Genomic DNA, 21,209 nt, shown 5'->3' with positions numbered 1-21,209 from the left:
GAATATAATAGCTTATAGCACGATAACGCTAGTTTATGTTCTTGGCGTGATTGTTAAATAGCGTTAATTAATGTTTGACTTCGAACGAATAGCGGTACTCTCCACCGCGTTTTATGGTGTTTCACGTAAGAATAATCCCGTAGTGTACTTTGAAAACCTTAAAATGATGGTGTTTTATTGGAATTGTTCGGTCGGACGTGCCTTGTTTGTTTACATATCCAAAACAAAGATACAGATTAATCATCCCTGACAAGCCCTTTGGGTACCTTCTTTTCCTTCTTTCCTACCAAGCTATCACAACATTTATTGTCCTTGAAATGTTATTGAATAAATGTAGTACTGTAGTCCGTTCTCGTTATCGTTATTTCGATATTTTGATATTTTGGTAGCGTCTTGTCGAATTGTAGCTATCAACTGTATATTGTGTTTCTTTGGCAATTTGTATTTTCATCTTCTTGACAAGCTACAAGATGAATATCTGATTTCATTCAACAACAACAATCATTTTTACCCCGCAATCATAACCGCAATCGTAACTCAGTTAAACAGCCATTCGAAGCGACACTCGTTGACATTACATTATCCTTTTCTAATATTTAATATTCACATTTGGCACATTCAACCTTGATTCACCCTTTCATCAATAACAACAAATTTACTTTCAAGCGAAGTTGTTACAATTCTACAACATTGTATAAATATAAATCTTTAAGCTGGACTAAAGATAGATATAACACAGGTTTTTCGGAATTTACATACAATACACGCACGGTCCTTTCTACAACCAACAATCAATCAATCATCATCAACCGAATTGATCGGATTTAGACCCAAAGGACCTCTTGCATTTTTAGTTTAATCACAACAATAAGCAATCACATCATATCAATCACAACAAGTAAGTTAATGGATCTCCTCACCGAATATTCTCAACAATAAAGCTACATCGTACTTTGAAACCATTTCTCATCCGCAACAAGGTGGAAGACCAACGTGGTTTAGATTGGAGAAAGAGGAAGGGCTGTAAGATAGATCAAACATATTCACTTGATTTGGCTTGGAAAAGAGATAGGGCAAGAAATTTAGCGGCTTTTTTTGGTAGGAAAAGGTAAAACTCCATCATCAAGCATAGATAAAAGATTAAATCCTGTTGCCATCAAAAGAATCAATATCAACTTGCCACTGACATCAGTTAACATCATCATTTCCACCTCAGAATCACGAAAGTCATTCATCAACACACGTTCGGTCCGAACTAGTTCATCCAGATTTTCTTTTCAGCTCATATCGATTCTGAATCAGACATCTTGCTCTTTTGGACATCTTTTCAACTGGACACAGCAGCCTATCACACCCCGTTAACATTGACAGAAGAAGAGGTCAATAGCAGATCAAAAGGATATACTAGCAATTAACAACATTCGCTCTACAGAGGAAGAATTAACTTTGCCTGAACAGATTCGATATAGTCATTGGTATAAAGCCAATTTTCATTTTCACCTCAATCATCTTTCCCACCCCTTCCTAGAAATTTAGAGACTCTGGGGTAACAAAGGACTGGTGTAGAAAGGGAGTCTCATCTTCAAGGTGAGTGTCAATCTTCGTGCCTACAATATACTTTCCCTCGCGATGCAGTATCTCGCGAAATTCTTCCATGTCCTCATCATTCATGTTTGCTAAGAAACCGCCACCAACAAACTTCATCTTCTTATCATTACTCCTCGCTCATCTTCAAAGATTCCCCCTTCGATATCCGGATTGTATCCCGACATGATATACGCTCGGACCTAATGAAGACTGCTGACGTCCTGTTCATCAGATTTTATCCTTTGTCATTCGATACATAGCGGCTATACATCTCCTTTTTACATCCGAAATATACAACCCCTTTTGCCCATTCTTTCGAATTCAGCCTCTTCACCAACTTTACGACTCTTCCGCATATCGATCAACTCGACATTCATCAACAGATCTCTTTCCACCTTGAGACACTGGCCAAAACGTCTAAATCTACTTATGCAAGACTTGGAAGGTCTGTGACCCATATTTGAACGTTTCATCCTGTAAGTAACCCTTCATCTCCCCTAGCATCGATAAGGTGCCTACCTCCATCACACTTGTCCAAGTGCAAGATCTGCATAAATCGTCTCATTCATCAGAATACGCCCTTCTTCGCTACTACCCTCATGCTTTATGTTACGATCAACGCTAATTAAGCTGTTCTGTACGCACAGATCGACATATGCCCCTTAGTAGAATATCGATCAACTTGAACGCTAAGGCCGAATCATAAATATCCATTTTTCAACTCGCAGAAACCAAAATTTTGGATAACTTGGAATCACCACTTACTCGAGGTTGAACAACACACCAAAGACAACTTTAGCAATATGAGTATCGTCGCTTCCCCTTTGCCTCACCAACATTTCTCTGATTCAGAGCTGTATGTGCCCTCTGGATCTGTATCGGCACACTCAGAATTACCACCACCTCTACCTTCTCCCATACCCAGTACTGAATCACACTCGGTACCCTTCCCAATATTTCAACACCGACATACTTCACCATATCCTGCTCCTCATTCCTTCTCCGCGTTAGGTCCACCTCCCTCGCTCGATATGTCAACACAACTACTACATGCTATACCTGCTCCTCCAGCACCGAAAGGTTCATCCGTCAGCCTACCATCTCTCACACCGGAAATAGCACCTCAAGCACCTTTACCGCCAACGCCGGATCCTTCACCTCCCGCAAGCAAAGTTCTCAGCCCAACAATGATGATCAAGCTTGCCCCTCCTGCAGATGATAATCCATACGAAATCAGTTTTCTAGATCATCGACCAAATCTGCGACATTCTACTCAATTCTCCTCTGAGAACGACCTGACGCCGAGAAGGGTACCATCGATATCTGTTAATCTATCTGGTTCAGACCAATCAACGAAAATCGAAACTCCTCCTGCTCGAACGAGGTCAAAAAGTGGGCTAGAATCCACTGTACCACAAACAGCTCCTGCTAAAGTATCTGTGGAATCCAAATCTTCCAGACCCAAATCTATGGGTCCCCCACCTAGACCGAGAAGAAGTCAAACCGCTTATCCAGCTCCTCAATCAGTCAAAATGACAGAAAGCCGAAGTGCCGATTCACGAGCGAAGCTCCGAAATCACATTCCACCTATACCTAGACATACATCTCATGGACCAATCAGTTCTCAAGGGTTAGGTAGAGCTTTATCTGACGCTAGTACTAGTACGCCACCTAGAATAGGTCATATATCGCTAGCATCAAGCAGTAACGAAATGGCTCCGCCAGATCTTGGTGGTCCAGATGGCTTGGAAGCGAAAGTAGTGTTATTAGGTTCACAAGGTGTAGGCAAAACATCATTGATACTTAGATATACAACTAGGACTTTTTCACCTGTCCCTGCACCTGCAACGATAGGATCATCTCTTCACGCTAGAAAACTAGTTCACGACGGTACAAGAGTGAAATTACAGATTTGGGACACAGCAGGACAGGAGAGATTCAGATCGATGGCACCTATCTATTATCGTGGAGCACACGTATGTGTGTTAGTATATGATATTTCTGATAGGCAAAGTTTCGAAGATGTTCGGAGTTGGTTAGAAGAGTTAGGTAGAACCGTACCTAAAGAAACTGTAATTTTCGTGGTAGGAGCAAAGATCGACCTAGAAAAGAACAGAGCTGTAACGTGAGTGAAAATCTTGTTATGCGTATGCATGCTCGTGCAGCACGCTCATATATGAAGAATGATTCAGCTTCGAGGAAGCACGTTCGACTATCAAAACATGGCTCATACCCCCTCCTGCCTCGGAGCCTACAGTGCTTCTTTCCCCACCGCCTCGATCCTTGTTCAGATCATCTACTTCTGTTTCAAGAAGTATTTCTCCTGCTAGAACCAGTCCACATCCCAAGACTGGCGGACCACCATCTCGATCCCACTCATATGGCGCTCTATCTACTTTAGGCGAATCTGCTCAGTCTCCTCCTGCGTCAAACACGGTTGAAGTACCTCGTCAGCCTAGTCCAAATTTGCCGTTCCCAATGCCGAAAGCCTACGAGGAACCTGCAAATCAGTCCAAGCCCAGTTCTATCAAAGTAAAAACCTCTTCATCACCTCCGACCGTCAAATTCCTTTCGCCTACTTCACCAAAGTCACTTGCCTTCCCAGCGCTTCAATCGCCAACAAAACCAACTTCAGCTACTTTTACCGATCCGATTGCACCTTCAATCACTCCCACGGCAATGATGGGCCATCGGTCTAATAGAAGTAGTCGATTTTCCATCTCTGGAGTACTTGGATTATCAAGAACGACAAGTCTGTCGGGAGCGGCATCATCTCTCGCTCAACTAGCTGAAGCTCCCACATCACCCCGTTCATCAGCTGATATACTTAGAAACCAGCAATACAACCCATATGTAGCATCTGGATCCCCTTCTTCCCGAGTTAGAGTCGAAAGTACTCCATCATTCAATGCCTTTGATGGTGTTTATGGAAATGGAAGAACAGATCGAAGGAAATCTGAAGTTTGGTCATCTAGGTCTTGGAAGATGGGTGAAGGCCCAGGTGCAGCAGAAACTTTAGGTGAATTTGGTGATGGAGTCAAAAAGAAGCAATCTGGTGAATTGTTAGTACCGCTTTCCGCAAATACAGGATCAGGATTTAGGAAACAACATCAATATAGTGGAACTAGGAGTAGAGGTGGTAGTTTAGGTAGAGATCCTAGATTATATAGTGATGATTCATCTTCTTCTGGTTCCTCAAGAAGTAATAACCAACACTCGAATGAAGAAGAAGATGATCCATTATCATGGGGTGTTGAAGTTGAAGGTGTAAGATTGGGTGAATGTAGTGCTTTATCGGGACAAGGTATGTCTTTTTTCAGCTAAATCCTTCATTTCTTTGGGAATGTCAGCTGATTATGGATGTCAATTCTGATGCAGGCGTTGAAGCACTATTCAAGTCAATCACTTCGCTACTTGTGGAAAAGAAAGATAAAATTGAAAGAGAGCGAGTTCTCAGAAGGAAGAACAGTGTCATGTTGACTGATCCTGCTAAAGATGGTAAAATTGATTTAGAAGGTAAAAATAAAGGTTATGGGTGTTGTGCATAGACCGAACAGACACATATCCGCAAAATCGTGTCAACAAACAACATCTTGCTCCAGCAAGGTCATTCCATCGAACGATCTGTCCCATTCGGCATAGCAAAGCTTCTCCGCCACACTCCACCTGCAATAACGACTACTTAACGATTCTATAACGATTATTTGAACTTTTAATACAATATTTAACGATTTACATATAACGATTTCTCCCTCTTTGCATTCTTCTATCACGATTATTGTCTGGTCTCTCTTGTTTGTGTTCCCTTGTTTATCACGGAAACTTCTCTGTCTTGTTTGTACATATCTTCCGGATTTTTGGATAAATACTATATATAATTTTCGCTAGATACCTAGACCATTCATGATTAATTGTGTTTGTCTTCTCTCTTGTATCCTCCTGATTTACTTCATATTTCGTCCATGTCTTCTCGACTCTATCTGTCATGCCTGATGTCTCAAGTTGTGGTTTATTATTGTTGTGAATATACGGCTGTGCCGTTTATGCATTTTGTGGGAAAAGGCTAAATTATTATCCATGTTAGTCTTCTTGTAACCTTTTTAGTTACTTTTGGTGATCTAATTCAGGGCCAGGAAAGAGAACTATGATGCACCTGTAGCTGCATGCTGCTGGTGGCTGATCCTAATTGCGGTGACTCCCGCCACACAAGGTCAAACGATCAACGCGTTATTATACGTTATGCAGGAGTAGCACAAAATGCACAGCAAAGACAAAGCTTGTTCCTTTCTTTTCATCCCATATCAACGTATCAACAGCAGTTCTGATCTATAGTTACATATAATTTTGCTTTATACATACCTTGTACGACTATATCACGACCACGCCAAGATTCAGCTTAAACGATTCCTCCAGTAACCTGAGATATTTTGAGGAAAAAAGCTTCGCTGAAGGAGTGTGTATACCACACAGATTCAGAATCAGACAAAGGAATTTAACCAAAAAAGCGCGGTTGTCCCGTTACTGTAAAATCAATACGATAGATCACAAGGCGCTTAGCTTTTAGGTGTACGCAATAACTCTGGACAACTTATATATCATATGTCAACTTGATCATCTTGGTGAAGAGTTTACTGCAAAATGTCTTATGAACCAAATAAACGTAAATCGAAATTAATGAATTTAGCATCAAAATTACCTATACCTATACCGCATACACATAATACATCAGGTTATAGTAGAAGATCATCTAATGCAAGTGCATTGCTAAATTCCAACTCATCACCCACAGCATCATCAAATAATCATCATAATTCGTTTTATAGAAGTAATTCACCTACAGGATCAGAAGGAATGTCATCTTCTGCTATACATGGTAATAATCTCAATAATCAGGAAATTGTAAATTATCGTAATGACGATGATTTAATTCCACCTGTTGCACCATTTATACCAAATTCTGATTCAGCTTTATCTTCAAGAAGATCTTCTTCTTCACTTTTAACTACAGGTGGTGGTGGTGAAAAAGATATCGTCAAAGAAGGTAAAAATAGACAATCAAGTTTATCATTAAATTATGTTCCAGCAAAATTTACAAAATTACATTCACCTGGTGATAGATTAAATCATAATGTAAATTTTGAAAAACAACAAAAAGCTAAACAAGGTGGAGGTAGAGATGCATTTGCCGCAAATGCACAAAGAATGGGTATGTTAGGTACTGTTGATGATGATGAAGGTGTTGTATTTCAAATTGGTAAAGGTGGTTTAAAAAAGAAAAAACCAAAATTGAGATGGAATAGATTTAAATGGGTTTTATTCGTCGCTAATACTATTGTAAGTAAAAAAAAAGCTATCTCTATGTCAATATGTAATGCTTCAGGAAGATCCTCTTTGTCAGGTTAAGCTCGATGACGTGAATTTAGTATGCTGATAACTTGGTTTACGTATCCGTTAAATAGCTTATAGCATATGGAATGACTGCACTTGTTTCAGCTATCTTAGTATGGTTAAATGTATTCTATCAATCTGATGTAATTAGAGTAGGAAATAGGACTGAACTTATTAGTGAGTAGTATAAGTGGAGTGAACAGTTTTAATCATATGGACGTAATTTGATAAATCCCTTTGTCGATTCTTCAAACAGTCTCAACAGTAGCAGGTGTAATGATTGTCTTAACATCGTTGGTTGGTTACGCTGGTATCTTATTGAATAATAGAGCTTTCTTAGCTGTATATACATTATTATTATGGATATGTTTAGCTTTAATGGTTACGCCAGGATATATGACTTATAAACAGAAAACATTCAACTTGGAAGGTAAAATCAATAGTCAATGGAGTAGAGCTTTAGGTTCTGAAGGTAGATTAAGAATTCAAGATGCTGTGAGTTGAATTGGTATTTAAATACGGTAATTTTCCAGCTAACGAATGTTTTCTCGACAACCCTTTTCAGCTACGATGTTGTGGATATTTCTCACCATTTGTAGAAGCTACAGTATCACCATTATGTTATGCTAGATCAAATTTACCTGGATGTAAAGCAAAATATATTCATTTAGAAAGACATGTTTTATCAATTTGGGTAGCATGTTCATTTGGTTTAGTTCCCGCACATATTTTAATTATAATTGCAAGTTTATTATGTTCAAATCATATCACATATAGATTCGGTAAAGGTTTAACACCAAAGAGATATAGATTAGATTTAGGTTCTATGGCTGTAATCATGGATGAATATGCTGGGTGAGTAATAACATTTTTTTGCTATCAAACTATACATATCACAGACTTTATTGATTGTATTGTTTCCGTTTTATTCAACCTTAGCCAAATCGCCGCTCAATATGGACCAAATGTAGCTGCAGCAGCATTAAACAGATCATCAGTGTATTTACCTAATGATCAATACGCAGATTCATCAAATGGATCACGTAGAGGATCATCAATTAATTTGACTACCGGTGCATCAACAGGTTTAGCACCACCTTTAACAAATGCACAATCTAGATTATCGACTGCTAGAGATGGAGCTACAATGGCATCAAATGCATCAACAAGAGGTATAAGTTTATATGATCCAACAAATCCAAGATCATCATTTGATCATATTAGATCAAATTCTGATGCTTCTTTATCAGCACAAGGTAATAATACAAATAGTAGATATTATGAAACTGAAGCTACTAGAGGTAATTCTACATACGGAAATTCAGGTTTGGGTAATGAAAGTGTTCTAAGTTTCTCAAGTGATGGTCATAGACAAGGACAAAATCAACAACAACGTTAGAGAGAAATGATTTGATTGATTTAGTTGAATTGAGGAGAAAACTTGATATTCTTGATTGATTTGTCTGGTTTAAAATGGTTTGAACGGAATAAAATAGTCAAATAGATAGATAACAACCGCAGTTTCAAATATACACATTCTTCTTACCTTCATACCGTAACGGATATTTCATGATCGCTATTTACATATCGTCTGTCAATTATACGCAATTTAAAAGTATATCTAATATATCACCCACTTCTTTTGTTTAATATATACTCGTTTTATGATTATTTATGAATTGTCTATGTCTTTGAGAGTACCTGCGAGGTTGCATTCCGTTGCATTCCGAATTTACAGGAATCGATGCGCATCCTGTATGTGCCAATAACTCTCGACAATGAATACTGTCAGCGTACTAAGCGCAGCCTGACATCTTGCTTTCGACGGTCGTGATCTCAATGCCCCAATTACCTCCAACCTGCTGCTCTTGATCTCCCCCAAATCAGTATAGCAGCTAAAGTAACCCCTCTCACTCATGTGCAAGTTCATTATACTGATACATGTTCACGACTCCTATACAATATCCTATGTCCAACCTCCACTGGGTATACCGATTCTAGCTGCCAATTGTCTATATTGTTCAGTCGCTAGTGCTGATGTTCTTGCCCACAAGATAGTTAAAGCTACTATCAGGAATAGGAGATTCGCAGTCTATGATACGGGAATATAATTAGCATCAATGATAATCATTCGCGAAAACATCTTTTTTTTTTTTGATCGTATCTCAGTTTGCTTATCTTTACGAGATTTCAATTCACTCACAACAAATTCCCAAAAATCCTGCCTTTCTTTCCTAATTACTTTCCCACAAGCTTCCCACGCTGGTACTTCACCTAAATGATTCCCTTTTGCTGCTTCTTCAGCTGCTGAAGAAGGTATACAATGTAATAATCTTCTATTTCCAAAAGGAAAACAGAATGGTTGATCAAGCTATAATATTCATGATTGATGATCGAGATTAGCTTCCCATACCAGAATCGTAGTTGGTATAGTATTAGATAATTCCAGCTTAATGTTCCAGATTTTTCAATGTAATCTTTTATCCAAAACTTACCTCATCTTTAGGACACGGTTCACATTCTCCAAAAGGTCTACAAACTAAATCACCAGCTGGATGAGCAACATATTCTGGTTTTTTACTTTTTTGCCTTATTTCCAAATCGGATCTTGTAGCTTTAGTTGAGGGTCTTCGAGGTACATAGACTATTGAAGATTCAGGAGAAGCCAAGATCAAAGGAATACAGAGAAGGAAGGTGAATAGGAGAAAAGCAGTTCTGTTACGCAAGATGAATTCGATATACAGTCAGCTTAGAGCCCCTGTATTTCAGTTGGCAACGGATAGCTAACCTACAATCCGAAGAAGCGATGCCGTATCGACATTGTACGTTTGTAGCGATCAGAGACCTACTACAGATGAGTGTACCAAATTATATGATCATAAAATGCATACAAAATAACCAACTCATTCAACGTCAACAGACAACAGACTGGTTGTCCTCCACAATATGATATGACTTGACGGAGCATTATGTGGCATTATGGCTCACCGTATATTTGATTCCGCTTTACGATAGACTTACTTAGGTGTTATCAATCGTCATTATAGTACTTTGCCATCCATCTACCTACGCGTCGTTGTCATCGTTGACTGATTCAAAGTTGACCCATTTTCGATGAAATACTACATCTATCATATAACCTATACCAAACAGAATAGCAAAAACAACTTACATATCGATTCCTATACTATTCGAATTCACTGATAAGCATACAAGCACACTACAAACTTCAACAACTCCATACAGAAGACCTCATCACCCTTGTTTCAAATCAGCTTACTCTACCCGCCTACCTCAAAATGGCCGTCGCAACTCAAAAGATGCCAAAGACACCCACAACGGTACCAGGAGGAAGTATAAAGGTGTGTAGTAACCCATCATTATGATTTGATCTGATCTTTGAAATTGTCTTCTTCTTACGCTCTGGGATCTGTGCAGACATATTACCAGAACAAAATCGAAGCTGCTGAGTTGGATATTACGAAGAAAACACAAAATTTGAGACGTCTTGAAGCTCAACGAAATGCATTAAACACTAGGGGTGAGTCTCATGAATCGTAAAGAGCTATAAGATTTGTCCTGACATGAACAATCCAACCTTACTACCCAGTTCGTCTACTTCGTGAGGAATTACAAGTCTTACAAGAACCAGGAAGTTATGTTGGTGAAGTTGTTAAGGTGATGGGAAAGAAAAAGGTCTTAGTGAAAGTTCAGCCTGAGGGGAAATATGGTACGTCAAATCAGCTACTTGTTTCACATCACTGGAATGGAATATAAAAGCTGAGTCTATCGATAAATAGTGGTCGACTTCTCACCTGATATTCCAATCTCATCATTAACACCCAATATACGAGTAGCTTTAAGAGCCGATTCATACTTATTACATTCTATATTACCTAATAAAATTGATCCTTTAGTTTCTTTGATGATGGTTGAAAAAGTACCTGATTCAACATATGAAATGGTTGGTGGATTAGATAAACAAATTAAAGAAATTAAAGAAGTTATTGAATTACCTGTTAAACATCCAGAATTATTTGAATCTTTAGGTATAGCACAACCTAAAGGTGTTTTGTTATATGGACCACCAGGTACAGGTAAAACTTTATTAGCTAGAGCTGTTGCACATCATACAGATTGTAGATTTATTAGAGTATCAGGATCAGAATTAGTTCAAAAATATATTGGTGAAGGTTCAAGAATGGTTAGAGAATTATTCGTAATGGCAAGAGAACATGCTCCATCAATTATTTTCATGGATGAAATTGATTCAATAGGTTCTTCTAGAGGTGGTGAAGGTGGTGGTGGTGGTGATTCAGAAGTTCAAAGAACAATGATGGAATTGTTAAATCAATTGGATGGTTTCGAACCTACTAAAAACATTAAAGTGAGTGTAGAAGTATCACCTTATGGGCATGAAAGTCATGGTTCTCGGAATCTTAGCTGACTCCTTTCGCCCTTGCTCAGGTCATCATGGCTACCAATCGAATAGATATACTTGATTCTGCTTTACTTCGACCAGGTCGTATCGATAGAAAAATCGAATTCCCTCCCCCTAATCCTGAAGCTAGAATAACCATTCTAAAAATCCATTCTAGAAAGGTGTGTTGTGTATATCAGCTGGTACATGCGCGTGGCATTGTATATAACTGCTGACATCTCTTTCCCCACTATCCTTTATAGATGTCGTTACAACGTGGTATCAACTTCCGATCTTTAGCTGAAAAGATGGGTCATTGCTCGGGTGCTGAAGTTAGAGGTATATGTACTGAAGCTGGTAAGTTATTTATGCGATCGAATGAAAGATCTGAGCTGACGATCTACATATATATACAGGTATGTACGCTTTAAGAGAAAGAAGACAATATGTCGGTCAAGAAGATTTCGAAATGGCTGTCGCCAAGGTATTGAAGAAGAACGCTGAGAGTAATATGAGTGTCAACAAGCTCTTCAGTTAAGCCAAAGGCAAGAAAAGTAAGATCTGAATAATCGGAGAAGTTTGGAGCAGTGTATAAAAATCCAACTAGATATGATAATGCATAGTTTATCGCATGATGTGATGTGATCATGCTGGGTATATCATGTGTCCTCTTTTGAGGAGTAATCTGCAGTGATGTATGCTCGTGCGCCCTGTCCAGTTCTTCTGTTTCTGAATAGCCAAAGTTGATTTCAAAGCATTACAGGCTAAGCTATTCACAATTTGGTTTTCTGGTTTGCATCTGGCATGAATATTTTTCTTCGTTCCAAAGCTTGTGAATTCCCCCATTGATCTTGACTTGTCACCACATTGACGACTATTTAACTTCTTCACCACTTCCTGCACCTCTACCATCACCTTTCAATTCAATACCTGTACCTGCCCCACCACTAATTCTATTAGCTTCATCTCTAAATTTTTCTAATTCTTCATCTGTTTTCGGTATATCTTTTGGATCAGTTGCGAATGAAGACATTGTTCTAACTACTAAATCTAAAGACGATAAGCATGAATTGGTTGATAAACGTAATAATCTAACTGTTGAAGTTTCATATTTCCTATTTCCGTTATAAAGGTATCAATATGGGGATGATCAGCTATTTATCGAAGATTTCTTCTTTTTCGCCTTTTTCTCTTCTTTCCTTTCTAATTGAATACAATTGTTTATATGAAGCTAGATACGCGAGACTGTAAACTCACGCTATCAACATATCATTCTCAACAGATAATTCCCGATATACAAAAGTCCCATTCTGTTCCCTGTCTACTTCTAATGCACTTTTCGCTATTTCCGCATGTTGAGGTGTATGAAACGGTATTCGAAGTGTACTGTTTAGTTGAAAGTGGTTTTTCCGTATTAGCGATATCAACTTGACCAGACATAGATAGATGTTAAATTTCACTGAATGGAAAGAATAGCAGATAAATTGTGATTGTCACTCACGTAGTATGCCATCCTTCGCTTGAAGGTCCAGCTTCATTTTGCATACTTGCCATGCTGTAAAAGTTGAAGAAGAGGAATGCTTGATATATGCAAGTTGTAGAGTAAATAGTAATTTGAATATATTGATCAAAAGTTGAGGTAATCATCCTCCACCAGAAAAGCGCGAATGACGACCTCGAACATGAAACACCCTCATCAGTACTCATACTCATCCACCTCTGCTGCTTTCTACATTTACTCTTAACATTTCTGATCCTTCTCGTATTGTAGTACTTATATTAATAAGCTCTTCCGTATTCGCTGAAAGTTGAAGAAGAATTTAGAGTATTTGTAGACCTTAGAAAAGAATACACTGGTAAAATGATCAAGGTTAGTAATCCTTTCCTTCAACCTTTTCTGATGATTTCTTTCCCCTTGCCACCAATTTGTTACTGATATTTGGGTCATTCCATTCCTTCAACTTATCTTTTCAAAACTCAAAACTGGACTCATGAATGCCACAATATCACATCGTTCCTTCTGGATGACTCACTTGGAAATCTACGACTTCAAATAACAATGTGGATCCCCTTAAATGTTATAGCTTTGGTCAGTTAAGAAAGATGAGGAGGCAGCAAATAAGAAGAAACCAAGGATGACAGCAGCTCAATTAAGGGTACAAAAAGGTAAGAAACCAGTAAAATATTACATGGTTTGATACTCGTTTGATCAATCAATCAGTTATGTGTTGTTGATACATAGAGATGTCATTTGCAGATTTAACAGAACTTGAATTACCATCAACAATGACAACACATTTCCCAGATCCAGCAGATGTACTTAATTTCACGTTAACAATAACTCCAGATGAAGGTATTTATAAAGGTGGTGTATTTAAATTCACTTTTACAATTAGTGGTGGTTATCCTCATGAACCACCTAAAGTCAGATGTACGCAAAAGGTGAGTATAAAGTAAGAATAATCATCTTAAACATGTTCAAGTGGGGGAACAATACATATATTAGAAAGGCTGAGATAGTTTTGGGGAGGAATATAAGGATGTTCAAGGCGTTTTTAACAGTACAATATCGTTATCGAGATTAGCCAGATTCTCAGGTTGAATGGATTCCTGCGAAAACACCATACCAGATGTCGATCTTTGGCTAATTTGAATTATCAATCTTGTAGATCTACCATCCAAATCTTGACCTGGAAGGTAATGTCTGTCTGTAAGTATGTTCCCATAAAGTGTGATGACTTCCAACATCCTATATTAAATTATTGATTAAATGTGATTTGTTTTCGTGTCACAGTAATATCCTTAGAGAAGACTGGAAACCTGTTTTGAACCTCTCATCAGTAATGATCGGTATACAATATTTATTCCTTGAACCGTAAGCTGAATTATGCTTGTGAAATTTATCACGATCCACAGCTTAGCTGACTTATCTTGCTTGATATTATATAGAAATCCCGATGATCCACTTAACAAAGGTTGGTAACTCCTTAGTCTACTCCATGTATTAAAATGTCTTGAACTGTCGACCTTGATAAGGATATATTTGCTGACAATCCAAGTTTTTTGTTTTTCATTTCTTACAACGAGCAGAAGCAGCAGAAGATCTTCGACGGAATAGAGATGGTTTCATTCAAAATGTCAAAAATTCAATGAGAGGTGGTACAGTTAAAGGTGAAACTTTTGATAGAGTACTTAAAGCTTAGACACCATCGTCGATATAATCATAAGAAGTTGTTAACCTACCCTTTCACCTTATTTGGGATAATCCCATTAGACTATTATTATGACCAGTAGAAAAATTTGTATATATTCATGCATCAGGTATTAATTATGCTGGGTATCAGTCTATCTAAATCTATCAAATCACTTTTAAGCTCGCTCATCACGACCGCTTTATCGATCTTTCGCTAAGTTCCACTTGAAAACGAAGGTACTTTTTCTTACGATGATAATCACTTGTTACCTCTCCCTTTGAACCATTTCCTTATCTTAGCTAAAGCATACCAAAAACTTTTCGTGAATCCTGCTGTGTATAATCCTTTTATCGATTGTCTCAAAGCAGGTTTATGTATGATATTTCGTAATTCTTCGGAAAGTGCAAAAAACAACACACATATCAGTAGAAGTTCGATTGCAAACACAATAGAAGCTGAATTCCTTACCTGTCGACAGAATAGATCTAAATTTTGGATCTTGAATATTCTTGATAGTCAAATCCTGTGTCTTCTCATTAAATGATATTTGATCTTGGTTGTTGAGATGAGTTGAAACTTTTTGACGCAACGATAAAGGTAGAGAGTTGGATAAAGCTAATTGATGTTCTGGTGTAAAAGGTTGCTAAGCACGAAGTAATCATTATAAGCTTTTATTCTATACTAAAACGAGACGAGGGCTATAAAAAAACTTACGCGCAATAAACCATCTCCATCGCCTATCCAATTCTGTCCATTCACATATACTTCTTTTTCACCGTTTACCCAACTGACACCTTTTTCATTTAAATAAGCACCATACATTGATCTAAAACCATCTCTTGCTCCAGGACCTTTAACTATATTTTTAACTTTTTCTGGATTTTCTCCACCTGGTATAGACATTCTTGGATCACCTGAATAACTTAATCCAGCGATTTTTTCCCATAAATAATCTTCTTCAAATTCTTCCGGACAAAGTATCAAAGCTAATGATAATGCTGATATTAAATTATTCTCTAATGCTTTTATCAATCTTTCACCTTCCTCTGCGGCTTCTCCTTCTCCTTTAAGTTCAGAAGTGGAATTAGGAAGTATTAAAGGTAAAGTAGGTTTATGTAATCTACCTGACAAATAAAAAGTTCTCCACTCATTCAGATCTTGAATCAAAGTCGATGTTGATATTATACCATACTTGACTGACTATCAAGTAAAGGAAAATTCTGATATATCAGCTATCGATAGTGGATTCGTTGTAATGAATTTCGCTCAGACTTACTATCCCGTTAACCTTTACATCAGTAACATACCAGACTCCTGCGCCCCGATTCTCTTGTACGTGAGCTATACCTCCTGGGCCCATCAATCTAGCATGTAATGGGTAATGTGAAGGATTTTGACGTAGGTTTATGGTATGAAACTCTACCGGCGAAGATGTCGATAGCAGTAAGTCGGTAAGTGATGGTGGCTAGAAAGATGCGTGATAGATCATTGGCCCATCAGTACATACATCTGACGGATTGCTTAGTATATTTTATGCTGTTTGATGCAGTAAAGACACTCACATCTCCAGGTTTCACTTGGGCCTGTTTCATTACTCCACTACCATACGCTACAGCCCAATCCATCGGTGCCTCGAAATCATCTACTATAGGTCTGAGGCGATCATAAGACAGCTGTTGATCTGGTGGTAAAGCACTCTTTTTTGAGACCACTGAGCTGTTATATCTGACCCCTATACGTATACTGATTGCTAGATGTACATCGTTTGGCCTTCTTGACGTCGATACAACAAAATTACCAACGACCGGACTCTTTCGGCGAGTATAGACCGGGAAAGAGGTGAAGGATCTTGATGTTCCAATTGAGGAAACCAAAGTCTGAAGACCTCTCAGGCCTGTGTAGCCTTGCCTCGGAGCGACCAAAGCCATCTTAAGCTTCAGTATCGATAATTTTGGATTTTTATTAGGGATACAGAGTTAATTTAATTCTAGCAAATGGACCTTTGAGTTAGCATAGATGGGATAAGGCCAGATTTTGGGATGGAGCATCAAAGTGGAGGATGTTATCTATTTATGACTATGTGATTAAGCGCCACAAAAGGATATATTGCCGAAATGTCCGATAAGGCAGTCGCGTTTAACGCTTGGATGGAATTATTGACAGATCAGATAGAGATGTCATGTTCAAAAGTTACAACCAACTTTGTTTAATTGATAATTCTCTTCTGGCTACTTGTTGAATCATTGTTGATATTGCTCAATCAGGCTTCCTTATTGCGAACATTCAGACGAAAGTAATTGAGCATCATGTCGTTCAGTTTTGGTGAGCTGTTTATTATCCATTTTTTCGGTTAAAATAGCTAACAAAGACTCTTATAGGTGCCCCTTCAACTGCTAAACCAGCTTTTGGCGGTTTCTCAACACCTAATCCACAAGCTTCCTCTTCCACCACAGGAGGATCATTATTTGGTGCAGCACCAAGTCAACCCACTAATCCATCAACATCATTATTTGGATCGACTCAACAACCTCAGCAGCAGCAACAGCAGTCGGGAGGATTATTCGGTTCAACTACTAATCAATCTTCAGGAACGACAACAGGAAGTACAGGATTATTTGGTTCTAACTCACAACAACCTTCAACAGGAGGAGGATTATTTGGATCAACAACACAACAACCTCAACAACAAAGTACTGGCGGAGGATTATTTGGTTCTACCACTACTCCTGCTACAGGAGGAAGTGGTTTATTTGGTTCAACTAGTACAACTACTGCACCAGCTCAAGGGGGGAGTTCTTTATTTGGTCAAGCTAATACTGCTAAACCTGCTGGAACTGGATTATTTGGATCAACAACAGCACAACAACCAGCTACAGGTGGAACTGGATTATTTGGGCAAAGTACGACTCAACCAAGTACGGGTGGAACAGGTTTATTCGGTTCTATAACTCAACAGCCACAGCAGCAACAACAGCAACAAGGTGGAAGTTCATTATTTGGTGGTGGATTCGGCCAGCAACCGCAAGCTCAAAAACCAGCTGGAGGTCTATTCGGAGGTGGATTCGGTACTGCTTCAACAAGTCAACAACCTCAACAGCAACAGCAACAACAACAACAAGGTGGAGGTTCATTATTTGGTGGTGGGTTTGGTCAACAAAGTAATATGAATAATAGTATGATGGGTCAATCGATGATGCAAGGAAATAATATGAATGCTTCAACATCAACAAATGTAAATTCTCTCGGTGTTAAACAAGAACCTGATATCGAAACTAGAATAAGACAGATACAAGGGGCTTGGGACAGTAATAGTCCTGATTGCAAATTCAAGGTGAGTCGATTATTCTGTATGATGAAATATGAGAGAAAAAGAGAGGATGGCCGTGTCTAGTAAGGGTTAACGAGCTAGTAAACGGATGATTTCTCAGTATTTCTTCTATAATGTAGTGGAGGAAGGTACAGCAAGTCGTTATGGTAGACCAGCGAATGCAACTGATGATGCTAAGTGGGCAAAGGCTTTGAGAGATAACCCTGATCCAAATAGGTAAGTCAGCTATTTGTGTAGAGTCTACAGTCCATGACAATAGCTGACATCTCTCGCACATTATAAGTATGGTACCTGTATTGGCGACTGGTTGGGGAGATGTGAAGAAACGAGAACAGCAGCAAGAGAATTTAGCTAGTATTCATCAACAACGAGTGAAAGAATTACAAGCGGCATTATCACATACAAGGCAAACATCATTATCAGCATCAATTAGATTGTCTAATTTACAAGCACAACAAACTCAATTATTACATAGATTAATACATGTTGTTTCACAAACACCACAATATATACCCTTAATACAATCTTCATCGACTTTTAAACAAGAAGAAGCTGAAATGCAGAAACAATTAGAATCAATCAAATCTGAATTAGAAGGTAAAGGTAAAAATGCTATAAAACCTTCTTCTACATCATCATACATTGGATTAGGAAACGGAGGAAGAAATAATACACCAGTTAATGGTAATAGCGGAATAATAGGAAAAGGTAGATTATTAGGTCAAGTTAATGAATTATGGGGTCAATTGGAAGAAATCAGAAGAAGAAGAAAATTGAGAAACAATAATGATTACAACACTAATAATAATGAATATAATTGGTTATCAGATGAAAAAGCTTTAGCTGAGGTAGCAGAAATACTATCGACTCAACAAATGGCTCTACAAAAATTAAGTGGTTTGGTACATGAAGGTTTAGAAGATTATGAGATTATCAGGCAAAATTTACCCTAAGATGTAATTTTCGAGAATTTTTGAAACCATGTATCAATATGTAAAAAGAGTTTAAGCTATGGGATCGATTCGGTTTGATTGGAATCACTAATTGTAGGAGAAGGTGTGACAGGAACGTTCTTTAGCCAGGACTGTATTGCCTTTATCTTATCATGCGTGGATGAATCAGCTTCATTTACGCTTTTGCTAGACGCAATTCTGGATTGTTGACGCGCATACGGTTTTGTCAAATCTTTACTAGAGTTTCGTGGTCTTGATCTATCTATAGCTTTTGTAGTTCTACGAGAGACCAGCTGAGACATATCTGCTTGTTGATCCCTGAGGCAATATAACCAGTTCGAGATTACTTTGTGTCTTATATGATGCTCAGAGTTTATGTATTTCAATAAACCGCCAATTTCTGCCATACCAGCGGGTGAAGCGACTGAACCGGTCCACAGGGTTATGATAGGCTGGACAGGAGAAAAAAGAATCATCAATGTCATTAAAAAATCATTGTAGAGGATAATATGGTAACTGGCTCAAGGAACTCATTCAGTAAAAGGCAATGAAATGTAAATTGCTCACATAACGTCCATTATTCATTAACATGATATCAAGTTCCCAAATATTGCCCAAAGCGCGTATTCCATATATCTGGTACATTTCTGCAGGTCGTTGAACACAGTGTTTGGAATCGGCAGTTAATGCTTGTCTGTGAATTCTGGTAATTATCTCCATTGTAGTTCTCATGGCTGTGTACATCTGTGACCTGCCCTTGCCAAGTGTACCACGACCGCAATCATCCTCGAATAGCAGCCACGGAAACCACGCTGCAGCGGATGTAGCTAGCATTTCAATCCTATCAGTAATCCAAACAGCATAAAATCCGTTGTACGGGAAAAAGATCGTGGAGTGATATAGTAGTTATTGGTAATGAGTAGAAATGGTAATCGGTATAAGGAAAAAAACCATCCAAGTAAGAATTACGGCAACTATAAAAATGCTTACAGTGAGTTACGCTAACAATCACTTCTTCGACTCTGTTCTTGACATATTGAGCAAGATCAACATTGAGTGGCGGTGATCGTTGATCTTTTCGGACGATTATTGATTTAGGGTTGAGTCCAATAACCCAATCAGAGTGCACTGTCATTAAACCGTAAAGTTCAAATTGTTCAAGTACGGATATCGCGATTGTCACTTTGGTACTAAAACGAGTTGTATAGTCAACGTTAAACTACTCCCGTTAAAAGTAATTGTTATAGGCATTCATCTGATGGAGGATCTGGTAATTAGTATAAGGAAGTCATTGAAATTGAATGAGTAGAATCCGTAGTTAGTATAGGGGAGCCATTTGATAAGAACGAATTATGATTGGTATCGTACAGGAGCTAGTGTAACGAAGCACGATTACTTACTCAATTTCTGTGGGTTTAATTCCAGAGCTCGAAGTTTCTCTGATTATCGTTTTAGATATGTCTTGAGCGTATCTACTAAAGCTTGATCCTTTCGCAAGCACTTGACGAGCTTTATTAATTTTATGCAAATTCATATGCATTGATCGCAAAATTTGAGCGTCACATGTCTCTCCTGTAATTTGAAATAAATCAGGCTGAGCTAAGAACGATTTGACGCCTTCTAGAGTATTCAGCGGCTATAAAAGTCGAGAAAATCAGTATTTTGACTGCTATACATAAGTGGAATGAAATTGGGGAACCATGAGAAGCAATGGTGGTTGGTAGGAGGAAGTCATGATGAGACAAAAAATGGTAATCGGTACAGAAAATGATTGGCATTGAGTGACGGAAGACGTTATAAGTTATTTAAGAAAACACGCTTACTTTTCTTAAAACTCGAGGAACAGCTGAGAATATATTGGCATTAGAGATTATTTCGTGAAAGACTAACTGGACATGTTCGTCTTCTTCATATTCGGATGAAACCACCACACCGTATTCCTTGATAAAGTTGAGATAATTATCTTGATCTCGTTCAGATTCAAGCTCACAAAACATACGGCTGATAACCGATTCTTGTGGATAGGGAGTGTCAACATAGTCAGAACCGGCTGAAGATCCATCTACACTGATTGACGGTATCATATGGGATGACATCTTCGCTACTCTTATTTGAAGAGATGGCGAGAATTTAGATTATAGATAAGGTGATAAAATGATACAACATCAGGATCAACAGAAAGATGGTGAATTTGGGTTGACTAATTACGCGTGTCCAACAATACTAATAGCTTCCGCTTGTCTTTACGTAAGTGATACAGTTTAACCCTAATTAAGCTAACTGTAGCGACTTAGCGCAACAACTGCATCAACCATCAGAATTATATTCATATTGAATCA

General features: G+C 38.2%; 9 protein-coding genes across 9 annotated transcripts; 5 read left to right on the top strand and 4 right to left on the bottom strand.

Moving 5' to 3' along the window:
• Positions 1 to 2,390: 2,390 nt before the first annotated feature.
• Positions 2,391 to 5,135, top strand: L201_001754 (uncharacterized protein; the record flags this gene model as incomplete). The annotated part of the gene is made up of 3 exons (XM_066217541.1): positions 2,391 to 3,712; positions 3,780 to 4,891; positions 4,966 to 5,135. 3 exons carry the CDS (start codon positions 2,391 to 2,393, stop codon positions 5,133 to 5,135), a joined length of 2,604 nt encoding a protein of 867 aa, XP_066073638.1.
• A 1,090-nt stretch (positions 5,136 to 6,225) lies between these two features.
• L201_001753 (uncharacterized protein) lies at positions 6,226 to 8,374 on the top strand (the record flags this gene model as incomplete). The annotated part of the gene is made up of 5 exons (XM_066217540.1): positions 6,226 to 6,921; positions 7,047 to 7,152; positions 7,232 to 7,470; positions 7,541 to 7,830; positions 7,915 to 8,374. The coding sequence occupies 5 exons, from the start codon at positions 6,226 to 6,228 to the stop codon at positions 8,372 to 8,374; spliced, it is 1,791 nt and encodes a 596-aa protein (XP_066073637.1).
• Positions 8,375 to 8,941: 567 nt separating this feature from the next.
• Positions 8,942 to 9,796, bottom strand: L201_001752 (uncharacterized protein; the record flags this gene model as incomplete). Its single annotated transcript, XM_066217539.1, has 4 exons — positions 8,942 to 9,067; positions 9,179 to 9,346; positions 9,471 to 9,690; positions 9,768 to 9,796. 4 exons carry the CDS (start codon positions 9,794 to 9,796, stop codon positions 8,942 to 8,944), a joined length of 543 nt encoding a protein of 180 aa, XP_066073636.1.
• A 478-nt stretch (positions 9,797 to 10,274) lies between these two features.
• On the top strand, positions 10,275 to 11,933 carry L201_001751 (26S protease regulatory subunit 8; the record flags this gene model as incomplete). Its single annotated transcript, XM_066217538.1, has 7 exons — positions 10,275 to 10,337; positions 10,414 to 10,516; positions 10,586 to 10,705; positions 10,776 to 11,362; positions 11,443 to 11,577; positions 11,659 to 11,752; positions 11,812 to 11,933. The coding sequence occupies 7 exons, from the start codon at positions 10,275 to 10,277 to the stop codon at positions 11,931 to 11,933; spliced, it is 1,224 nt and encodes a 407-aa protein (XP_066073635.1).
• A 336-nt stretch (positions 11,934 to 12,269) lies between these two features.
• L201_001750 (uncharacterized protein) lies at positions 12,270 to 12,949 on the bottom strand (the record flags this gene model as incomplete). The annotated part of the gene is made up of 3 exons (XM_066217537.1): positions 12,270 to 12,510; positions 12,653 to 12,781; positions 12,897 to 12,949. 3 exons carry the CDS (start codon positions 12,947 to 12,949, stop codon positions 12,270 to 12,272), a joined length of 423 nt encoding a protein of 140 aa, XP_066073634.1.
• A 307-nt stretch (positions 12,950 to 13,256) lies between these two features.
• Positions 13,257 to 14,598, top strand: L201_001749 (uncharacterized protein; the record flags this gene model as incomplete). Its single annotated transcript, XM_066217536.1, has 7 exons — positions 13,257 to 13,265; positions 13,480 to 13,561; positions 13,653 to 13,837; positions 14,065 to 14,105; positions 14,190 to 14,270; positions 14,345 to 14,370; positions 14,486 to 14,598. The coding sequence occupies 7 exons, from the start codon at positions 13,257 to 13,259 to the stop codon at positions 14,596 to 14,598; spliced, it is 537 nt and encodes a 178-aa protein (XP_066073633.1).
• Positions 14,599 to 14,847: 249 nt separating this feature from the next.
• Positions 14,848 to 16,517, bottom strand: L201_001748 (uncharacterized protein; the record flags this gene model as incomplete). Its single annotated transcript, XM_066217535.1, has 5 exons — positions 14,848 to 14,981; positions 15,058 to 15,232; positions 15,304 to 15,789; positions 15,866 to 16,054; positions 16,152 to 16,517. The coding sequence occupies 5 exons, from the start codon at positions 16,515 to 16,517 to the stop codon at positions 14,848 to 14,850; spliced, it is 1,350 nt and encodes a 449-aa protein (XP_066073632.1).
• A 378-nt stretch (positions 16,518 to 16,895) lies between these two features.
• On the top strand, positions 16,896 to 18,870 carry L201_001747 (uncharacterized protein; the record flags this gene model as incomplete). The annotated part of the gene is made up of 4 exons (XM_066217534.1): positions 16,896 to 16,911; positions 16,968 to 17,920; positions 18,018 to 18,133; positions 18,201 to 18,870. The coding sequence occupies 4 exons, from the start codon at positions 16,896 to 16,898 to the stop codon at positions 18,868 to 18,870; spliced, it is 1,755 nt and encodes a 584-aa protein (XP_066073631.1).
• A 56-nt stretch (positions 18,871 to 18,926) lies between these two features.
• Positions 18,927 to 20,966, bottom strand: L201_001746 (uncharacterized protein; the record flags this gene model as incomplete). Its single annotated transcript, XM_066217533.1, has 5 exons — positions 18,927 to 19,322; positions 19,438 to 19,697; positions 19,861 to 20,060; positions 20,271 to 20,506; positions 20,694 to 20,966. 5 exons carry the CDS (start codon positions 20,964 to 20,966, stop codon positions 18,927 to 18,929), a joined length of 1,365 nt encoding a protein of 454 aa, XP_066073630.1.
• Between the last annotated feature and the right edge of the window lie 243 nt (positions 20,967 to 21,209).

The sequence above is a fragment of the Kwoniella dendrophila genome, chromosome 2 (genome assembly GCF_036810415.1).
Source record: "Kwoniella dendrophila CBS 6074 chromosome 2, complete sequence".
NCBI classification, from domain to species: Eukaryota; Fungi; Basidiomycota; class Tremellomycetes; order Tremellales; family Cryptococcaceae; genus Kwoniella; species Kwoniella dendrophila.
Note: the sequence above shows the minus strand (reverse complement) of the source record. Positions and strands in the feature narration are given on the sequence as shown.